The sequence below is a fragment of the Carex rostrata genome, chromosome 21, assembly GCF_964058835.1.
Source record: "Carex rostrata chromosome 21, lpCarRost1.2, whole genome shotgun sequence".
Taxonomy (NCBI): domain Eukaryota; kingdom Viridiplantae; phylum Streptophyta; class Magnoliopsida; order Poales; family Cyperaceae; genus Carex; species Carex rostrata.
Genome location: NC_135938.1, coordinates 942,899 through 960,908, shown reverse-complemented (window position 1 = coordinate 960,908; position 18,010 = coordinate 942,899). Strand labels below are relative to the sequence as shown.

Genomic DNA, 18,010 nt, shown 5'->3' with positions numbered 1-18,010 from the left:
GAGTATTAACAATACCCTTAACGGGTATACCCTACCCTACCCGCCCGTGCCCGCCGCCCAGGGTATCCGTGCCCGAGCCCGGGTATGGGTCGGATACGCGGGTAGGGGCAAAAACCGGACCGGACTTACATTTTTGGACCCATACCCGACCTTACCCTACCCGACCTTACCCGTACCCGACTATACCTGTACCCGAGTACCCGACTACCCCTACCCGATACCTTATACCCGAGTACTGTTCACTTTAATTCAAAATTAAAAAAACCAGTTCCCTCCCACCCGCCCACCCGGTGCCATCCCATCCGGACCCGACCCATACCCGGAAAAAAAAAAACAGCAAAAAAAAAAAAAAATACCCGTACCCGCCCTACCCGTCAAGGGTACACGGGTACGGGTATAGGACGGGTAGGGCATGGTTTTTGAAAAATATACCCGACCATACCCGTACCCGAATACCCTTGTACCCGTCCTATCCGTACCCGAGACTTACCCGTACCCGTACCCGCCCGACCATTAATACCCTATGTTTGGCACAGGGCAGAGGAGGAAGAAAACAAAAGAAGTGACAAATAGGTGAGGTAAGACTTGAGAGAAAATGCAAGTGAGGAATCGAGGACGATGCTCCTGTGTGTGGGCCCCCACCATGGAGTCAATTGATTAGTTTATTACATTGTATTAATTGTACGACGAAGCTCATTTTAGGCCAGTCGTTTTTGTACACGTGGCTGTGCCAGAACCTCTATTTCCCACCTTGGGCTTTAGTACGCCGGCCGCTCACGTGCATCAATATTTTCTTTTCAGATAAGGCTCCGTAAAATTATTATACAGCAGGCCAACAGCATCAATATATATATATATATATATATACACAGAGAATTTTTTTTTTTTTAGGAATATATATATATATATATAGAGTGACTAATGTGCATTCGTATGCATATGGCCCGATATGCATATGGTTCAAATTTGAAATTTTAAAATCCAAAACGTTGATCTGAACCGTTCATCTTGTTCTCCATATTAATATGTGCCTGGAGACCAAATTTTATATTTTTCTGAATTATTTTACTATTTATTAAGTCACTTTGAAAATTGTTGATCCAACGGTGGCTTAACAAAATAATAAAATCAGCAGTCACCGTTGGATTAGCAATTTTCAAAGTGGGTTACTAAATAGTAAAAAAATTCAGAAAAATGTAAAATTTGGTCTCCAAACACATGTTAATATGGAGAACAAAATGAACGGTTCGGATCAATATTTTAGATTTTGAAATTTCAAATTTGAACCATATACATATCGAGCTCTACGCATACGAATGCACATTAGGCACACACTCTCTCTCTCTGTATATATATATATATATATAGAGGAGGGATCCACTTACATCTTTTTCTTATGGTAGCTGGTGTTTTTATTTGAGAATAAGACATTTCAAGAAGTCTAGTCTTGCAAAAGCCTTGGTTGTATTTTAGAAAATTGTTTTGTCAAAAACAATGGGCAATAGTGGTAGTATTAATTAATATATCTTTGGTGGAGACACGGAGGAAAGCGAAAATCAAATTGGAGAGGATCTAAATTCAACAGAGATATCTAAAGGTTAAATAAATTCATCTCCTCTTGCTTTTACTTCTCAGGTCAGTTCCTTTGTTTTTCTCTCCTGCTTTTTAGTTTATGTAAAGTTGTAAACTAAATAAAGTTACTATACTAGATCAAGTCTATATTGCAATTTGATAACAGACTATCATCAATAAGTCCTGATCCAATTAAAATTTCAATTAATAACTCTCATTAATAACTATTAGAGATATTAGTTGACATTTGGAAAAGGGAATTCGATTAAAAATTATTTTATACATTACTTTTCGTATGATAAATCTCTGATGGATAATTGTGCACAGTTTTCCCAACGCTTTCTTCAGATGGCCTAAAGGTATAACAATCTTGATGATGAAAGGGATTGTTGATTTTACCAATTCTTATTTAAATAAATGGGATTTAAACAAATTAATTTGAGATTTTTGACAATATTTTTCAAGTAAAAGTCCAAAAATAAAAAATAAACACAATTAATTATTTATATATTGTTATAATTAGATATTAATTTTATATCAATTTCATAAAATTTGTTTTTTTTTTTATATTCCAGCAAAAACCACTTAATTAATATATATCGCTATCAATTTTAAGTCATGGATATATGATATTATCATTTTTAATACTTATGACATGCATAAAATATACACATATTTCAGTTGTTGGATTTCGAAATCACAAGTTAATTTTTATTATTGTGGAAATAAATGGAAAAATACACAAAATTTGTTTCTATTTATGTTTTTAATATGTATGTCCCTCCCTCATATAGTAGGAGCTAAGCAATGTAATTCTGAAATAAAAACAAACGAATAAATGGCCTTTGTTTTTATTTGGTAATTAGTAACTTTCTAATAAAGCAAAACTCTGGCTGAGTAAACAAATAAATGCTTGCTATTTCTATATATACACAAAGCAAAGCTGAGGCTGAGGCTGAGAGCTCAACCTATTCTTTTCTCTGCTTTCTTTCAAGTCAAAAACAAGGAGAAGAAAAGGGAAAACAACTGAAAGGGAAGAAAGAAAGAAAGAAAGAAGGAAAAGGAAAAGGAAAGAGGACCAGAGAATTAGATGAACAAATCTGATTCTAAATGAGCTCATTTGTTGGATCTCTCAGTGCTTTTTAGCACTTAATCTTACCAGCATAGTATGTGAAAAGGTGATTGATTACACTATACCCTCTTTGTTGGATCTATCAAGTCTGGATTTAAATTCTGTATGATACTTTTTGTTTCTTATGAACAAGGAAGGTGAAAATGCTGCTTGTGTTATCAGTTTTTTACTATCAGTATGTTTTTTAGCATGAAAGTATCAGTATATATATTATTTTCCACTTCTTGTTCTTTGTTTTCTTTTATTACTTTTCTCCCTTTATATTCTTATGCAGAGTTGTATGAACAATTGGCAGATCCTGGTTCCAATTTAGCTTGAGGTAATTATCAAAAAAATTTAAGAGCTGAAGTGAAAATCAGATTAAAAGGCAATGCCAGTTCCATTGGCCCCATATCCTGCTCCAGTTCCTCTTACCCCACCAGCAACTGGTATATTCTATTCTCTCTCTTTTTATAAACATTGAGAAATCTAACTTCAATTTTCCTTGTATATATTTTGGATAAGACTTTGTTTATTTTTCTTTTATAAATTATTATCCTCTTAGTTACTTGATAAGCTTGATTTCTTCAGATAATTTTCTGAAACCAACACAGTATATATATATAGTATGTTTGAATATATCCTGTGATGTTTCTAGAGTTCTTAAGTTTTTGCAATGAAGCAATGATTTTAAGTGAAGTTACTTTTCTAAATTTAGGAGCACAAAGCCAACTAGTTTGTTCGGGTTGCAGAAACCTACTTCTATATCCAATTGGTGCAGCCTCTGTTTGTTGTGCTGTGTGTAGTGCCGTTACGTCAGTTCCCCCACCAGGTAAACATTTCTCAAGATGAGTCAGCTTAAGTGGTTTCACTGTTTCCTGTTTAAATTATGACAAATTAATGGATTATAGCCAGATCACTTAAAAGAAAAGAAACTTAGAGCATTCGTTGAATTAGCAAAACATGTCATATAGGAGCATAGCAAGTACTTGGGATTCTGCAAATTAAGAGAAAAAATAACTAATGAAATGCATTTTGGGAATAAATTATATTTAAATTTTCTTTATGACTGAAGAACACAAAAAAAAAACTTAGCTTTCATGTAGGAAAAGGAGAAGAAATGATGGAGCTAAATACCGAAAGCAAAGGAAACAATAAAAGCACCATATATGTGCATCAAACTGAACCTAAACCATAACATACTTAAAATTGCGTGTTCACGAGAAAAAAAATTATCCAGAGACACATTTTCTCAATGAAACCAACAAAACTAAAGAGCTCATGGGGATTCATATTTTCTCAGAAAGATTATGACACATTACAATTTTGCCAATTCTATTTTTCTGAGAGCAGGAACAGAGATGGCACAGTTGGTATGTGGAGGCTGCCACACTCTCCTAATGTATATACGCGGAGCAACAAGTGTGCAATGTTCATGCTGTCATACTGTTAACCTTGCCCTTGAAGGTACATCCCATTAATTCATATCTTCACAACTAATTATGTTTGATCTGAAATTATTAATCTCTCTCCTGTTATTCTGGTGGTGTATATTCAGCAAATCAGGTAGCACATGTGAACTGTGGTAATTGCCATATGCTGCTCATGTACCAGTATGGAGCCCGATCTGTCAAGTGCGCTGTTTGCAACTTTGTTACTTCTATTGGGGTTGGTCTACATTTTGCACATTTGACATTTAAATTTTCAAATCTTACTAGATATAATGTTAAATATATGAAAACCTTGATTCCTTAAGTACAAAATTATCCGTCAAAGAAGGTTAGAACTACAACTGGTTTGGGTATTGTGCTGGTCTGGTACCCTGCCAACCAAGTGTGCCTGTACTCGTTGCATGCTGATGGGTACCAGTACAACATAAGATGGTGATCGTTATACCAAAAACTGAACATTCAAATTTTCCAGTAGATAGCCAAGCAAGGGGTATTGCATTCTTGCAGAATGTGTAATCCTCACACTAATATTTCTTGAAGTTTATCTCAGAATCTGTACCACAACTAATTGATTTAATGACCATCCTACAGGCATCACCAAGCTCAGAACAGAAGACTAGCAGTTAAATTTCCACTGGAAATTTTGCTAAATTTTTTTTGTATCAGAGGAGACTACGCATACCTACAGAGAATTTGTATAGAGACTTCTCCTCTGGGAGAGATCAAATTCTCTTCAACTTGCCGAATACACCAGTTTCTTTCTGTAATTTTTTTTTTTTTTGTTGTTGTTAATTCAGACTGCTGAGGTGTGTTTGCTGTTTTCTGATAGACTGTAGTTTGCTTTCTTTTTGCAGTCTTATCAAGTAATTCTCAATATATAATGTATGGAATAAATTAACACTGCCTGGCTGTTTCCCTTGTATGTATCCTGTAATGAAGGTTCTCATTCCAGTCATCTAATTTTGGGTTTTAAAAGCAAGTTAATGTTTTCCTTGCATTTTATACTATTCTCTGGTAACTATTTTCTTCTGGTTTTCCTTACATTTTATACTATTCTCTGGTAACTATTTTCTTCTGGTTTTCCTTACATTTTACATTGGTAAAGTCCAATTAGCTGTGGACCCCTCAATCCAGCACCTAACCTGATGGAGGAATCAAGGTGATAGAGAGTTCTGATCAGCCTCGTCTAGAATTGGAATTAGAATTGAGTTACCAATATACCAGATTAGGCTTGCCATTAACCAAGCCAAACAGACACCCACCCACCCACACACACACACACACTAAATATCAATGCATAAGGACAACGCGGTTCTCTTTCTAGATACACTGAGTGACTCCACCTTGCATCTCTGCATCTCCAGTAGTAGCAAACACAATCAGCTTAATACAGCTTAGACTATAAATGGAGACTTCAAACAAACGACAGCATCAATAAGTTAGAGAAGAGGGGGATTACAGTACCAGTATCTTATAGATTTCATATGTTATCACCACCTTAACATTACAGAATGGATGATTCCAGTTGTTCAATGTGATATAAATTTCAAAATCTTATATGATACCAAGTTTCACTGTTTTAAAAAATTTATATACCATTTTCTTTCAGAATTTTGAAAATTGGCCCTATTTGATATGCAAATATATGTATCATTACAATTTTAGTGACTTCTTTCAAAAATCCAAAAAATAGTAAAAAAAATTAATAAAATTTGATGTTGTCACGATCCTGCCGCCGGGCCAGGTATCGTGACAAGAGAGGCATTTATGCATCCATCCTTCGTCCCGTTAACCTACGTCGCAACAAAAATAACAAACAAGAAACAATATAGAGTCAGCTATAAAGCTCAGTAACTGGTTATTTAACGACGCACTTCTCTATAATTGAGTTAATTAAACAACCATTCAAACATACTAAATTAATCCACACAAATTTCAATCAAATTATAAATACATATTTAACCGGCGATAGCACCTGGGTCTGAGTTATCAGTAAAACAAGTCACACAATATCCTTATCATTTCATTTCACGAATTCTCAAAACACACGATCGTATTATTTCACAAATTAAATTTGAACTTTAGACCAAATTCAACCAATACCTGTTAAATAAGCATCATAATCCAATACCCGATTCAAAACATCAAATTCAACCAAACAAATCGAAAACACAGATTATAGAGAAGTCCGGTTACCTGATAGTCATCAATCCAGAATCCAAATCAATCTATAACAACTATTCAGAATCAACGCGACGTAATCAGAATTTCAATCAGACTTGAAATCAAACATCATTGTATTTATCAAAACTTTTCTTTTATTTTCCCCAAATTTTCTTCATATTTCCCCTTTCCCTCTTTTTTTTTTTTTTTTTTTTTAAAGCCTAACCCGAAAGAAAATAACTCCATATAAATAGATTTTTAATGGTGGTCAAAAGGGATATATGCATGGGAGACACGTGGAAGAATGCCACGTTGGATCATTTTTTTTAGTTCAACATTTTTATACAAGTAACCTTCTAATTCTAAAAATTGCAAATAAGTCCATAATAATTTCAAAAATAATATGAAAATTTTCCAGGTCTTACAAATTCTCCCCCTTAAAAATAATTTTGTCCTCAAAATTCAAATGGATTATATTCGAATCGAACGGAACACAAAAGACTATAATCAAATCGAATTTATCATTACAAATCAATTGGTGAAGATAATCAACTTGAATCATATCAACTTTTTTTCCCTTTTCTTTTCTTTTTGTGAACCAGAGTTTTGACTTGCTTGACTACTTCCATGGATAAGGTCATTGATTAAGGGCTGGTAGGCTGCTATTGCTTGCAAGTGCAACTGCATGAGATGGTTTACTGTTTTAGACAGCTGTAGTAGACTATTAGAGACGCAATTAGTTGTAACAGGATAATCCTGTTACAACGCTAATTCTGTTACAACTAATTGCGTCTCTAATATAGACGACCCATATCTATTTTCGAGTTCGGATTTTCTAAATTAACACATTTTTTTTAGTTTAGATTCGAACCGTCAAATTCGAATCGTGCCGTCAGATTAAAGGGGCTCAGTGCGCTTCACCTCATATCAGATTAGTTCAGATTTGAATCGGACAGTTCGGATTTAAACTCAAAAACTGGGGTTACTTTAGGGGGATCCGGACCCCCTATATATTTTCAGGTGGGAATACACGTAACTAGCATTTAATTAGCCAGATAATTAAAAATTGTCAGCTAAAGTGGTTCATGTTAGGTCAAAACAAGACAAGTCACTATTTCTTAGGTCCCACATTATTTTTGTGTTCATTGTTATATTTCAATGATGGATGATAACAGTTTAATTAACAGTTTAACACCCTTTGTAACTGCTAGTTATAAGCACTGTATATATAGAAGCAATAATAGTTCGAATTATGGACAGTAAAATTGGTATATATATTGAAAAGGGCTCTCTATTATTTTCCCACATCAAGTTAAATTTTAAAACGTTGAAATTGTTCAAAATGTCAAATATATATAATGTTATTAATGATGAAATATGAATCAAAATTTTATCAATTTCTATAAATTGTTCATCAAGTTAAACTTTGTTATTTATTTCTCAACTCAATCAGTATATTTGGTTATGAAAAAAAAAAGGTTTTAAAATCAAATTGCATAATAATCTGGGCCTGGGTTTCTACTTACTAGTCTGAACTTTCATGGGGAAGCCCAATTAAAATTAGCCTTTTTAGGCTATTAGACCATACCATCAACAAGCCCAATTTTTCTTTTGTGGCATAAATAAATAATTAAATAAATTAGCCTTTTGTGGCATAAATAAAATCTTAGGTTTCTAGCTAGGCCACTGGCCCATTTATCTTTATATTAAAGCCTGGGAAAGGAGAGATCAAATGTTACAACAAGCGCCTTACTAAATTGCACTTCCTTGAGCCACTTTAGGCCCTTTTTTTTGTTATTTGTTGTATACATGCATACGTGTGTTTATTTCCTGCTGTTCAGGCCTTCTTGCAACTTCCAAAGAAAATTTCAAAGGATATCACATTAAGCAACCAAGATGAGGTCAAGAGGTTGGTCTAGTCATTGTATTTCAAACCAACTTTTGAGAAAATTCATCATAATTAATTTTGTAGTCAAATTCTATATATGTTGTTCACTAGGACAGCGATGTCATGGTAGGCTACTGTGGTTAGAGGAATTGGTATGTAAAGCATATCTGTAGATAGAACTTCTTTTAAATAAATGATGTTTGCTCAAGGTATATGGTCAAGGATCCAAAAGGCTAGGGAAAAGTTTGAGATTTGATCATTTGACATTTTGCTCTCTAGAATTGCTCTAGGTGTTGTGAGAAGTTGCATGTTCTATCGATGAAGCGGGTGGGCGTGTGCTGAGACCAATCAATCCCTTTTGGATTTCTGAAGGAAGATAGAAGTTAAGATAATAAGCTAATCTGTAATTTACTGTTTCATGCTAATTAAATGGGCATTTCATGCCTTTTTCAAACAAAAATAAATAAAGATGATGTTTTGCTCAATGTCTTCTTAATTGCAGCTAAATTTACACCAGAATTGAATTAGTAAAAAAAAGAAAAGAAAAAGAACTTTCAATATATCAATAACTTTCACATTAGGATGGTCAACCTGATCAGGATTCAAACTGTGCAATCCTTTTCTACTGTAATGTAGTTAATTAAACCCCTCTTTTTACTTTGTATCTTTTCTGTAGGTTATAGGAATTAGAAATATGTAATCTAGCTAGAATCATCTTCAATGGGTTAATTTCTTCATCATCCCTTAACTATAAAACATTTTGTCTGATTAGCTTAATGGAAATATATATAGAAGGTAAAACTAGAGGAAAAGATTCAAAGCAAAGTGTATATATATAAAGCGAGAAATTAAGTATATTATGGTTTTACATCTCTTTAGAAAATATAAGTTATCGAAAATTTAGACACCAGAAAATGCAAGATAGTAAGAAGAACAAGATGAATAATTAATGAGGATCTCAAAATCACAACAATTGACAAAACTTGGATTAGAAAGGATGATATTATATATCCAAGCAGGTTTAGATTGTGAAAATGAGATATGAAACAATAATCAATCTTCTTTTAATTGAAGCATTTATTCTGGCAAAGTTGTGAAAGGTTAAAAAAAACTTTTTGTGATCTCCAATTAATGCCGATTACAAGAAACTCACTGGTCTTAAACTCTTAATCAAATGATGCATTTACAATTCTATTGAATTCTTGTAAAGCTTCAGAGAAAATTAAAGTTTGTACTTCCCCATATATACATGTAGCTAGGTTAATTAGTTAGTGTTTCAATACAATGGGTTCAGCCAGGTTCAAAAAACTTAATCAGATTCATGTTATAATTCTACATCCATTTTAAAATGAATGACAATATCAAATGATCGGCATTTGAGTAGCTAGCGCTCTATATTTGCTCAATTATTGCTGCAATGCTTTTGGAAAATTAACCAAAAAGGGCTGCAACGGTAATTAAAGTTGCAATGATTTTCTTTAGTGAAGAGATTGATTGGATAAATTTATGGCAAGCTAGAGTTTAATTATATATGAAACCTTAGCTTTCCATCCATCGTCAACTTTTTTATTATTTCGTTTTCCACAACATGGCTAAAAAAATTATAATATATAAAGAAATAAATGCATTTTGGATTGGCACCGGTACGTTTGTTGGAAGTTGGAACTCATTAGTTAATTGGTACACCATCAATTGTTAGATCATTATCCAAATTTATAATACTCTTTTTCTATATATATATATATATATATATATTTCATCTTATTAGTCACACAAATGCATGGTTTCATGCAATTGCAGAATATATAATTAAGAAGAAATTGTTCTTAAGTTGATTCCACAAAAAATCACGGCATGCATGAGCATATTCAAGTTGATGGTGTACCAATTAACTAATGAGTTCCAACAATGTACCGGTGCCAATCCAAAATACATGCATTTCTTTATATATTATATTTTTTTAGCCATGTTGTGGAAAACGAAATAATAAAAAAAAGCAAGACAGGAAATTATTCAAGAAAAACTTTTTGGCTAGATATATAACTTATTATAAGAGAAACCGAAAATAACTTGACAAAACTTTTTTTTGGTAATTGAAAAATGTTTTGGATTCAGTATCCACTGTCATGAACAAAACAATATTAATATTGAAGATGTGTTCAGCTGCTTATATTTTCTAATAGTTTCTGAGCATGAATTACATGTTGCAATATATATATAATCAATTATAAATATCCTCTTTTACTGGTATTGATAAAAATAAATGTATATTGACATCCAAATTATTTTTTATATGCACCTATTAATTTATGCATCTCTAAGAGGTTATTGAAGGAATACATAAACCAAAATTAAGATATTCTATTGGACTATATATCATTAATATACTATAATTGACAAAAAAAAAAGTTGCTTTTGGAGTGTAAAAAAATTATCAGAAACTACCTAGTATATATGTACATGGCGTAATTAATTAATTGATTAAAATTTGAATAACCATCTACAAAATAGTGTAATAATATTTATGTAGTCAAATCAAGGAGACAATGCCATGAAAACAAGTGCACGCTAGTGAACAGTGAAAGTGCATATTTCCATTGGCATATGGCCCGGGACACATGCCATAATAAGTATTGTAATACAAAGATGTGCTGATCAATCATTTCCATTTATCATAGAAATCAGAAGCAAAACTAACTAAAGCAAACAAAAGGAAATGGATGAAATTCAATTTTAAATAGTGAAAAGGAATTTTAAATATGCAGCCATGCATCTTAATATATATAATATGCATCACATTTAATGACAAAATTGAAATTTATAGTATCAGATAGAAGGTATATATATCTTGAAAATATATATATTTAATTATTTGTAGATAAAAAAAATATCCAAGGCAAATAATATTTTCTTACAAGCATGCATATATCCATTTTTGTGTTCTAGTATTATATATGGACTCCAGCACACATTAATAATTAGAAGATCACTCTAAATATCTGTGTTTTATTTTTTTCATACTAGAAGTAAATCATTCTATATATATATATAGTTCACTCTGTAACTAGTCTTAATTAATCCCCATTTTGTATTTTAACAATCTTCAATCATTCAGGCATATATATAGATCATATATCCTTGAGCGTAACCTGTGAAGGAAATGTAACAGTACCCAGCATTCCAATTATTGGTCCTTAAGTTTCTCTCAATATTATCCTGTTCAATTTTTGTTGACATTCATGTTGTTCACAAAATACAAACATATGAGCTAATAAGCGACAAAAATTTAATAGCTTGTGCAAATAATTCTTTCACAAGTGAAGTAGAAGCTGTGCCAATAAAAAAAGAGAGAGAGAAAAGAAAAGTAAAATCTAATAAGAAAAGAAAAGAGCATATAACAGTGCATTCTTGACTGAACAATTAAAAAATGGGGAGAAAAAAATAAAAGAACAACTGAAGAACCATAAGATTAGACATCTAGTGTTAAATTAATAATGGGGCACAAAGGTGATAATTCCCAAACCCACTAGTAACAGTACTGTCACCAACATAAAATAATACAAACACTAAAATAAGAACTTGAACTCACCCAAATGACAGTTTATCTTACTAATTAAACAAAAAGAAATCCCAGCAGTGCACAATTCACATCCACGGATCAAAAACAAAATGAGAGAATTAAAAAGAGAAGACATGGAGAGAAAACAAAAGTGAGACACTAACGACTTGTACAAGAACCACTTCAAATAATAAAAATCCCTAACCTCTCTAGTTAAGCCTCATGAATAGTTGGATTGGATACAATAGATCTCTCCATCGATCCATGCATGCATGCGCAAACTAGAAGGGCCTACCCGGTGGCCATGCGGAGCCTCCATGACCGTCCGACTGCATCTGCGGCATCATCCCTAATGGCATGTTGAAGAAAGGCAAGCTCCCGCTCTGATCAAACGGCACATTGCTATTGCCATTTCCATTGTTTTCGTTGTCATTTTCTCCGGGAATATTCCGACCCATTCCAGGTGGAGGTTGCACCTCCTCCTCACCTTCTTCAAGTGGTAGTCTTTCATAGGCCACGTTAGTGAACGAAGCTGCAACTATGACTACTGGACCAGCAGCGATCAAAGGTCCTGCTATGGCCCCACCAACCACTTGACCTTGTCCTCCTGCTAGAAAGGCTGCCAGACTAGTCGCACCCGGTGGAGCAGGTGGAGGTAGGAAAGATCCTGAGAGAGACAGGATCTCAAACCTACCCTGTAACGCTGCCACAGGAGCAGGCGAGGCAGCAGATGTCGGCTGCCTAATTGTGACGTCAGTCACCGATCCAGCAGCTGATAAGACACATACGCCTCGTTGGCGCCGTCTGGCGTATGCCGAAAGGGCTGAAAACACATCGCACCCTGCAGCTACCTCGAGGATGTGAGCCCGGAGAGCGTTGGCACTCTCCCGTGTGATGATGACAGGCGGTTTAGGTTTGTTCTTAGATCCGGGAGGTCTGCCACGGGGCCGGCGCACGATGAGTTCATTCCCGGGGCCTCCGCCAGAAGAGGGGTCGGCATCGCCGGAGGAAGTGGGGTGATTGTTGGCATCTTGAGAGAGTTGGTGGTGGAAGAAGTGAGAGGAGGGGCCAAGATCTAAGCCAGCCATTTTTCTATATGGGAGCAAAAATTAATATTGAACAAGAAGTAGTGGTGGTAATAAATTAAGGAAAATAATAATGATTAGCAAACAGTAAATGGAGGAAATAGAACTATAATCAAAAGATGAGGATTGGATTGGTGGCGATGTGCTTTATATATATATATATATTTTTTTTTTCTTTTTTCTTATTATGTTTTTTTTTTGGTTATTATGTTGTGGGATTGAATAAAGAAAGGATAGGAAGGTGGGAGCTTGTGGGTTTGGGAAAGGAAAAGGAAAAAAATAAAGAAAAAGGGTTGGTTATATTAAAAGAATTTGTGGAGGAATAAATAAGGAGATGAGAGGTGAAGCAGGAAAGAGCACAAGGGAGGCGGATGTAGGGAGAAGGAAAGAAATTAAGAAAGAAAGGATGGGATTGTAGAGGAAAGGGAGAGTTTGAGAGCTTGCTTGCTTGCTTCTTCACAGCTAGAGAGAGAAACAGATCTAGAGAGAGAGTGCTGGTGATGCCTTGAAGTTGATAGAATACATAAAATATTAGTGAAGAATAGGCGAATGAATAGAATAGCTAGAGAAGATAAGGACAATTAGAGACATTAGGGTTCACCTTTGACCCCGTATCTGATCATGACCCGAATCCGATAAAGTTAATGGTTTATGCTTCCTATTCCTATTATATATAGAAGTCTAGGAGTGCAACTAACCCGTAAATATGGTAGCTTTTTGACCTTGGTATTGTGCATTTTTGTTTTTTCTTGATCATATATAGATGAACAAGCAAATTAAACAAAGAAAAAATTAACCTAATGGGTACAGTACTGATTGTAATCAGATCCGAATCCGACCAACAGCATTAATAAGATTTAAGACCTAGTAGCAGGCGCTGCAAAGTGAAAACCCTACATCTTAAGGCTCACATGCACCCCACTTAATATCCTTAACCCTTGTCTTAACCCTTAACCTAACCCTTAACCCTGGTTCAAGATAATTAATTAATTAATAGCCAGTTGTTAGACGTTAGTTGCATTTTTATAATGCATGGGCTGATAAGTGGCGCAAAGTAGTATTCCCATTCAGCAATCTAGCTAGCTAGCTAGATACACACACACATATATAGTCAGAACGACGATAATAATCATTTCATGTGCACATAAATTATTTATTGCACACAGTCATCTAAACTTATACAAATTAATTAATTCTACATGCATGTGCAATTAATACATCCAAATTCGCAACAGAATACTAAATAATAAGTATTTGAAGATACATAATTAATTCACATATGATGTACGTCGATTAGATATATGATCAAATAGTATATGTTATAACTTTTTTAAGTTAAAAAATATACTATGGTTCATTAATTATATAAAATTATTATATATACCAAATCTATAGAATTAGATAAATGTGTGAAATGTTGGATTAATTAATCTACAATGAATCATATAGCTAGGGATTGAACATAAAGTTCTAGCTAGTTCAGTCGTATATATGTGAAAAATATATAATTCCCATGCATAGTGTATCTATACTCTTAACTATATATATATATATATATATATATATATATATATATAATGGATGGCAAGTTCATCTCACACCCAAATTAGTATGTTTTATGAATGCCTCGGTTGTTGTAAAATAGCTCCTTTTGTGGAGCAAGTACAATTAAAGAAATATATACAAAATGGCCAGTTTGATAGCAGCTGCAAATTGATAAATTGGTCCTATCATATGATATATATATATATATATATATATATATATATATATATAGAGAGAGAGAGAGAGAGAGAGAGAGAGAGAGAGAGAGAGAGAGGGAGAGGGAGAGGGAGAGGGAGAGAGACATCTTGTTTATGCCAAATATATTAGTCGAAAACATTGAGCACAATTAATGAAAACTAAATTGCATCCGTATAGACAAATTAAAATGAAAGGTCATTTTTTGTGGTGCACAATGGGGTATCCATTTGCAAATACAAATTAAGAGGGAATGCGACATTTTTTTGGTCAATGTTCCCAAGAGGGCAATCTTTGATATTGTATGCACGTAACTTTGCAATGTCGTCGTTCATCTAATTAAGAAAATCTGCGCCAACAATAACATAAAAATATCTTTGATATCAATTGTAACCTCATCTCCATTTTAGTAAGAATGGAATGTGTCTTTAACCTATTAGTTAGCTTGGCATAGAATACGGATATGGAACTGTTCATGATTTGATAAATTTTTTATTCAATTCATTTGATTTTTTGTATTATATTATTTGGAGTATGCAATTAAGTCCGTTATTATTTCATATTGATATTATATATATACACATCCATATGAGCCAGAAAATGTAGTCATTCAATATTTTTGTGTAATTATTAATCTTTTGTTTCACTTGATTAATTTAATCCGAAATCATTCATTTTGACATTTTTTGAGCTAAATGTGTCATGAAGAAGAAAAATGACATCAATTGGCATTTGGATAATATAATAAATAATATACAAGAATGGGACTGTATCCACGACTGATATTGTCGGTATACCCTCGCGAATACTACCGTCGCTAATAGAAAAATCACATTTTTGTCAGTATACCCTCACAGATAGTCACTCTTTTTCTCGCGAATACTCTTCCATTTATGTAGATATATACATATCATTATATGAAGACGATTTATGTGTCACAAATAATTAACTGTTATATATATTACAACTTAATTTGTAATACAACTGTGCATGGTTCCTAAGTCTCTTTTATTTCTTTGTACATGCATGCATGCGCTATATATATCATAATTAAGAAGTCATGTACAGCTCTTCTGAGAACAACGACGATCATTAAAGGTCTGAGTACACACCAAAAGTAATCCCAAATACCATAAATTAATGATTGAGTTCTATTCTATAACAAAAATGCATTAACTTAATTATGGTACTAAAAGCATGGATTCCGTGGCATAAATGAATTCATATTTAAAGAACGAATCAATTCTTTGTTTGAGTTGTTTATCTTTCTTTTTTTATAATTTGGCGCGCCGTCTGTACAGAAACAAGAAGTGGGAAAGGAAACAGATTGCCACAGTGGACAGAATATATATATTACAAAATAATAAATTGTCTTTATTTATTCTTTCTTTCTCCACAAATGATATATCGGAATATATATAAGATATATTTTGTAATTAATTACTCGACAAATAATTCTAATAACTGAACTCTCGTTTCAAATGATTCATTAAGGGGCCACTTGATGATCTTATATTCTAAGTAAATATGTGAATAAATTCTTGAGTGGTAATTAAATAAATTACCCTTGTATTGCAAGGTTAATATGACAATAAAATGTATCAAGTTTACTTTTATCTCCAACTATAACAAGTGCTTTGAGGCCGCATGTTCAAAACTTGAATGAATTTTTTTTGTAAATATTAAATAATTTTGATGACTTGACATCTAATCTTAATTTGATACAGGTGAACATACGTACCTCAGAAGAAGAAAAATGTTGTTTTCGAAACAATGCTATTATTCTCTAGCAATCGAAACATACATCGTATATATATAGCGCATATCCGATATATGATTGTACATGTGGTAAGATATATGGATAGTGTATAAAAAGTGTATTTTGATAAGTAGGATCAAAACTAAAATATATATAATTCTTTTAAAAATTAGTCAACAAATTAAAGTAAGAAAACACATTAATAAGATATATACCAAAAGAGATTGAAAACTATATATAAATAATATGATATTGAACATGCAGTGCATATATATTCTTATATATGCATGCATTTTTATACTGCATAAGTATATGATGCAGACGGCATAATTAATTAATTAATTAAGCAGCATATGAACTACATTTAAAACATTGTTTCTACAAATAATAACCTAGTGTATCGCACCTTAATAACGTCACTGTTATTTCAAAAATTCATATGTTATTGCGTAAATTTTTCTTTGATTTTAAAAATAAGTTTAATGATTCCTTCTATTGATATATATGAAAAAAAAAATTTGTGAGCTTGTTCCTTAATAAGATTAAAAGGTCACATTAAGTGCACTAATTAAAATTTTCAATTTTAGTTGCCTAAATTGGTAAGTTCGTTCATTTTGTAGCTAGGTTCTTGGATTTTTGAATTGGCCAGATGAATTGATTGTTTGGATTTTAGATCCGAAATATTAATGTCACATATATTATGAAAATTTGTAGAGCAAGAAATCTAAAACGCTTGGAGTCTGATGATCAGAATCCTCCCCTAACATTATTAATTAGTAAGTGTATTTCTGGCCTGGGAAGCGTCTAATTGTTCACAGACTTTTGTCCACCATTTGTCCACAGTTTTGACTTGCGCGAATACTGTAAAACTACTTCTACATGCTGTATAATTATACAATATATCACATAAAATATATCAGTTAATCACAAAACATCCAGCAACTATTTGAAGTAGTCTCATGGTAGTTAAAAACAGATTGCAACTTGCACTATGATGACCCTGAAATATGTATACTTTTGCCTAGGATTTAATATCAATAACTTGACCAATTTTCATGCAATTAGGTTAATTTAATTTAATTTAGTTTTGAATTATATCAAGAATCAAGTTACTTCTGAAGTCTATTTAAATTACAGGAAATGGAGCAAATTATAGATCTTCTCGCAAGCTTTCCGAAAAGTAGTAGAACACTGAAAACGGAGTTACGGATAATGAGTTATGCCCATTTGAAGTTTGGCTCATAGCATAAACAGAGGCAGGACGCGGACCGCGCAGACTCCAAGCGGGTCGCCTCAGTTGTGATGTGGGTCGCGCAGGAAGCCGACAGAGAAAATATGGAAATTCCAACTTTCAACATCTTTTCGTATTTTGACCATATCTTGGTCATACGAACTCCGTTTTAGGCAAATAAAAGCTTGCTAGAAAGAAGACAACGAGATCTACAATTCTATGAAGGTTATAAATCAGAATTTATAATGTGAAAATCACATAAATCATTTTAGAAAGGAATCAGCTGAATTTATTGTCATATCTCATGAAATCTCGATTGATTCACCTTCCATCCTTGGTTGCTTGCTCCCCAAGTCACAAAATAGCTATAAATAAGGGGGAGACAGCAGGAAGAAGATATCTCTCCTTTTGGGAAGCAATCTTTGGAGAGGAGGCTCGGCTTGGAACTTAT

At 33.2% G+C, this 18,010-nt stretch overlaps 1 protein-coding gene, 1 long non-coding RNA gene and 1 pseudogene across 4 annotated transcripts; 1 reads left to right on the top strand and 2 right to left on the bottom strand.

Moving 5' to 3' along the window:
* Positions 1 to 2,496: 2,496 nt before the first annotated feature.
* On the top strand, positions 2,497 to 5,110 carry LOL1 (lsd one like 1). 2 transcript variants are annotated; one of them, XM_078323038.1, is made up of 6 exons: positions 2,497 to 2,750; positions 3,000 to 3,132; positions 3,402 to 3,515; positions 4,037 to 4,150; positions 4,242 to 4,351; positions 4,726 to 5,110. In XM_078323038.1, the coding sequence occupies exons 2-6, from the start codon at positions 3,075 to 3,077 to the stop codon at positions 4,759 to 4,761; spliced, it is 432 nt and encodes a 143-aa protein (XP_078179164.1). In that variant the 5' UTR covers positions 2,497 to 2,750; positions 3,000 to 3,074; the 3' UTR covers positions 4,762 to 5,110. The 2 variants fall into 2 exon arrangements, with proteins under 2 accessions (XP_078179164.1, XP_078179165.1); XM_078323039.1 differs by having other exon boundaries at positions 2,525 to 2,750; positions 2,979 to 3,132.
* On the bottom strand, positions 4,541 to 5,409 carry LOC144573295 (uncharacterized). The gene is made up of 2 exons (XR_013517924.1): positions 5,186 to 5,409; positions 4,541 to 5,138 (listed from the first exon to the last, which is right to left on the bottom strand). It is a non-coding gene; the product is annotated as an uncharacterized LOC144573295 (long non-coding RNA).
* A 6,365-nt stretch (positions 5,410 to 11,774) lies between these two features.
* On the bottom strand, positions 11,775 to 13,314 carry LOC144573592 (AT-hook motif nuclear-localized protein 23 pseudogene; annotated as a pseudogene). Its single transcript, XR_013518039.1, has one exon. The product of XR_013518039.1 is annotated as an AT-hook motif nuclear-localized protein 23 pseudogene (transcript).
* Between the last annotated feature and the right edge of the window lie 4,696 nt (positions 13,315 to 18,010).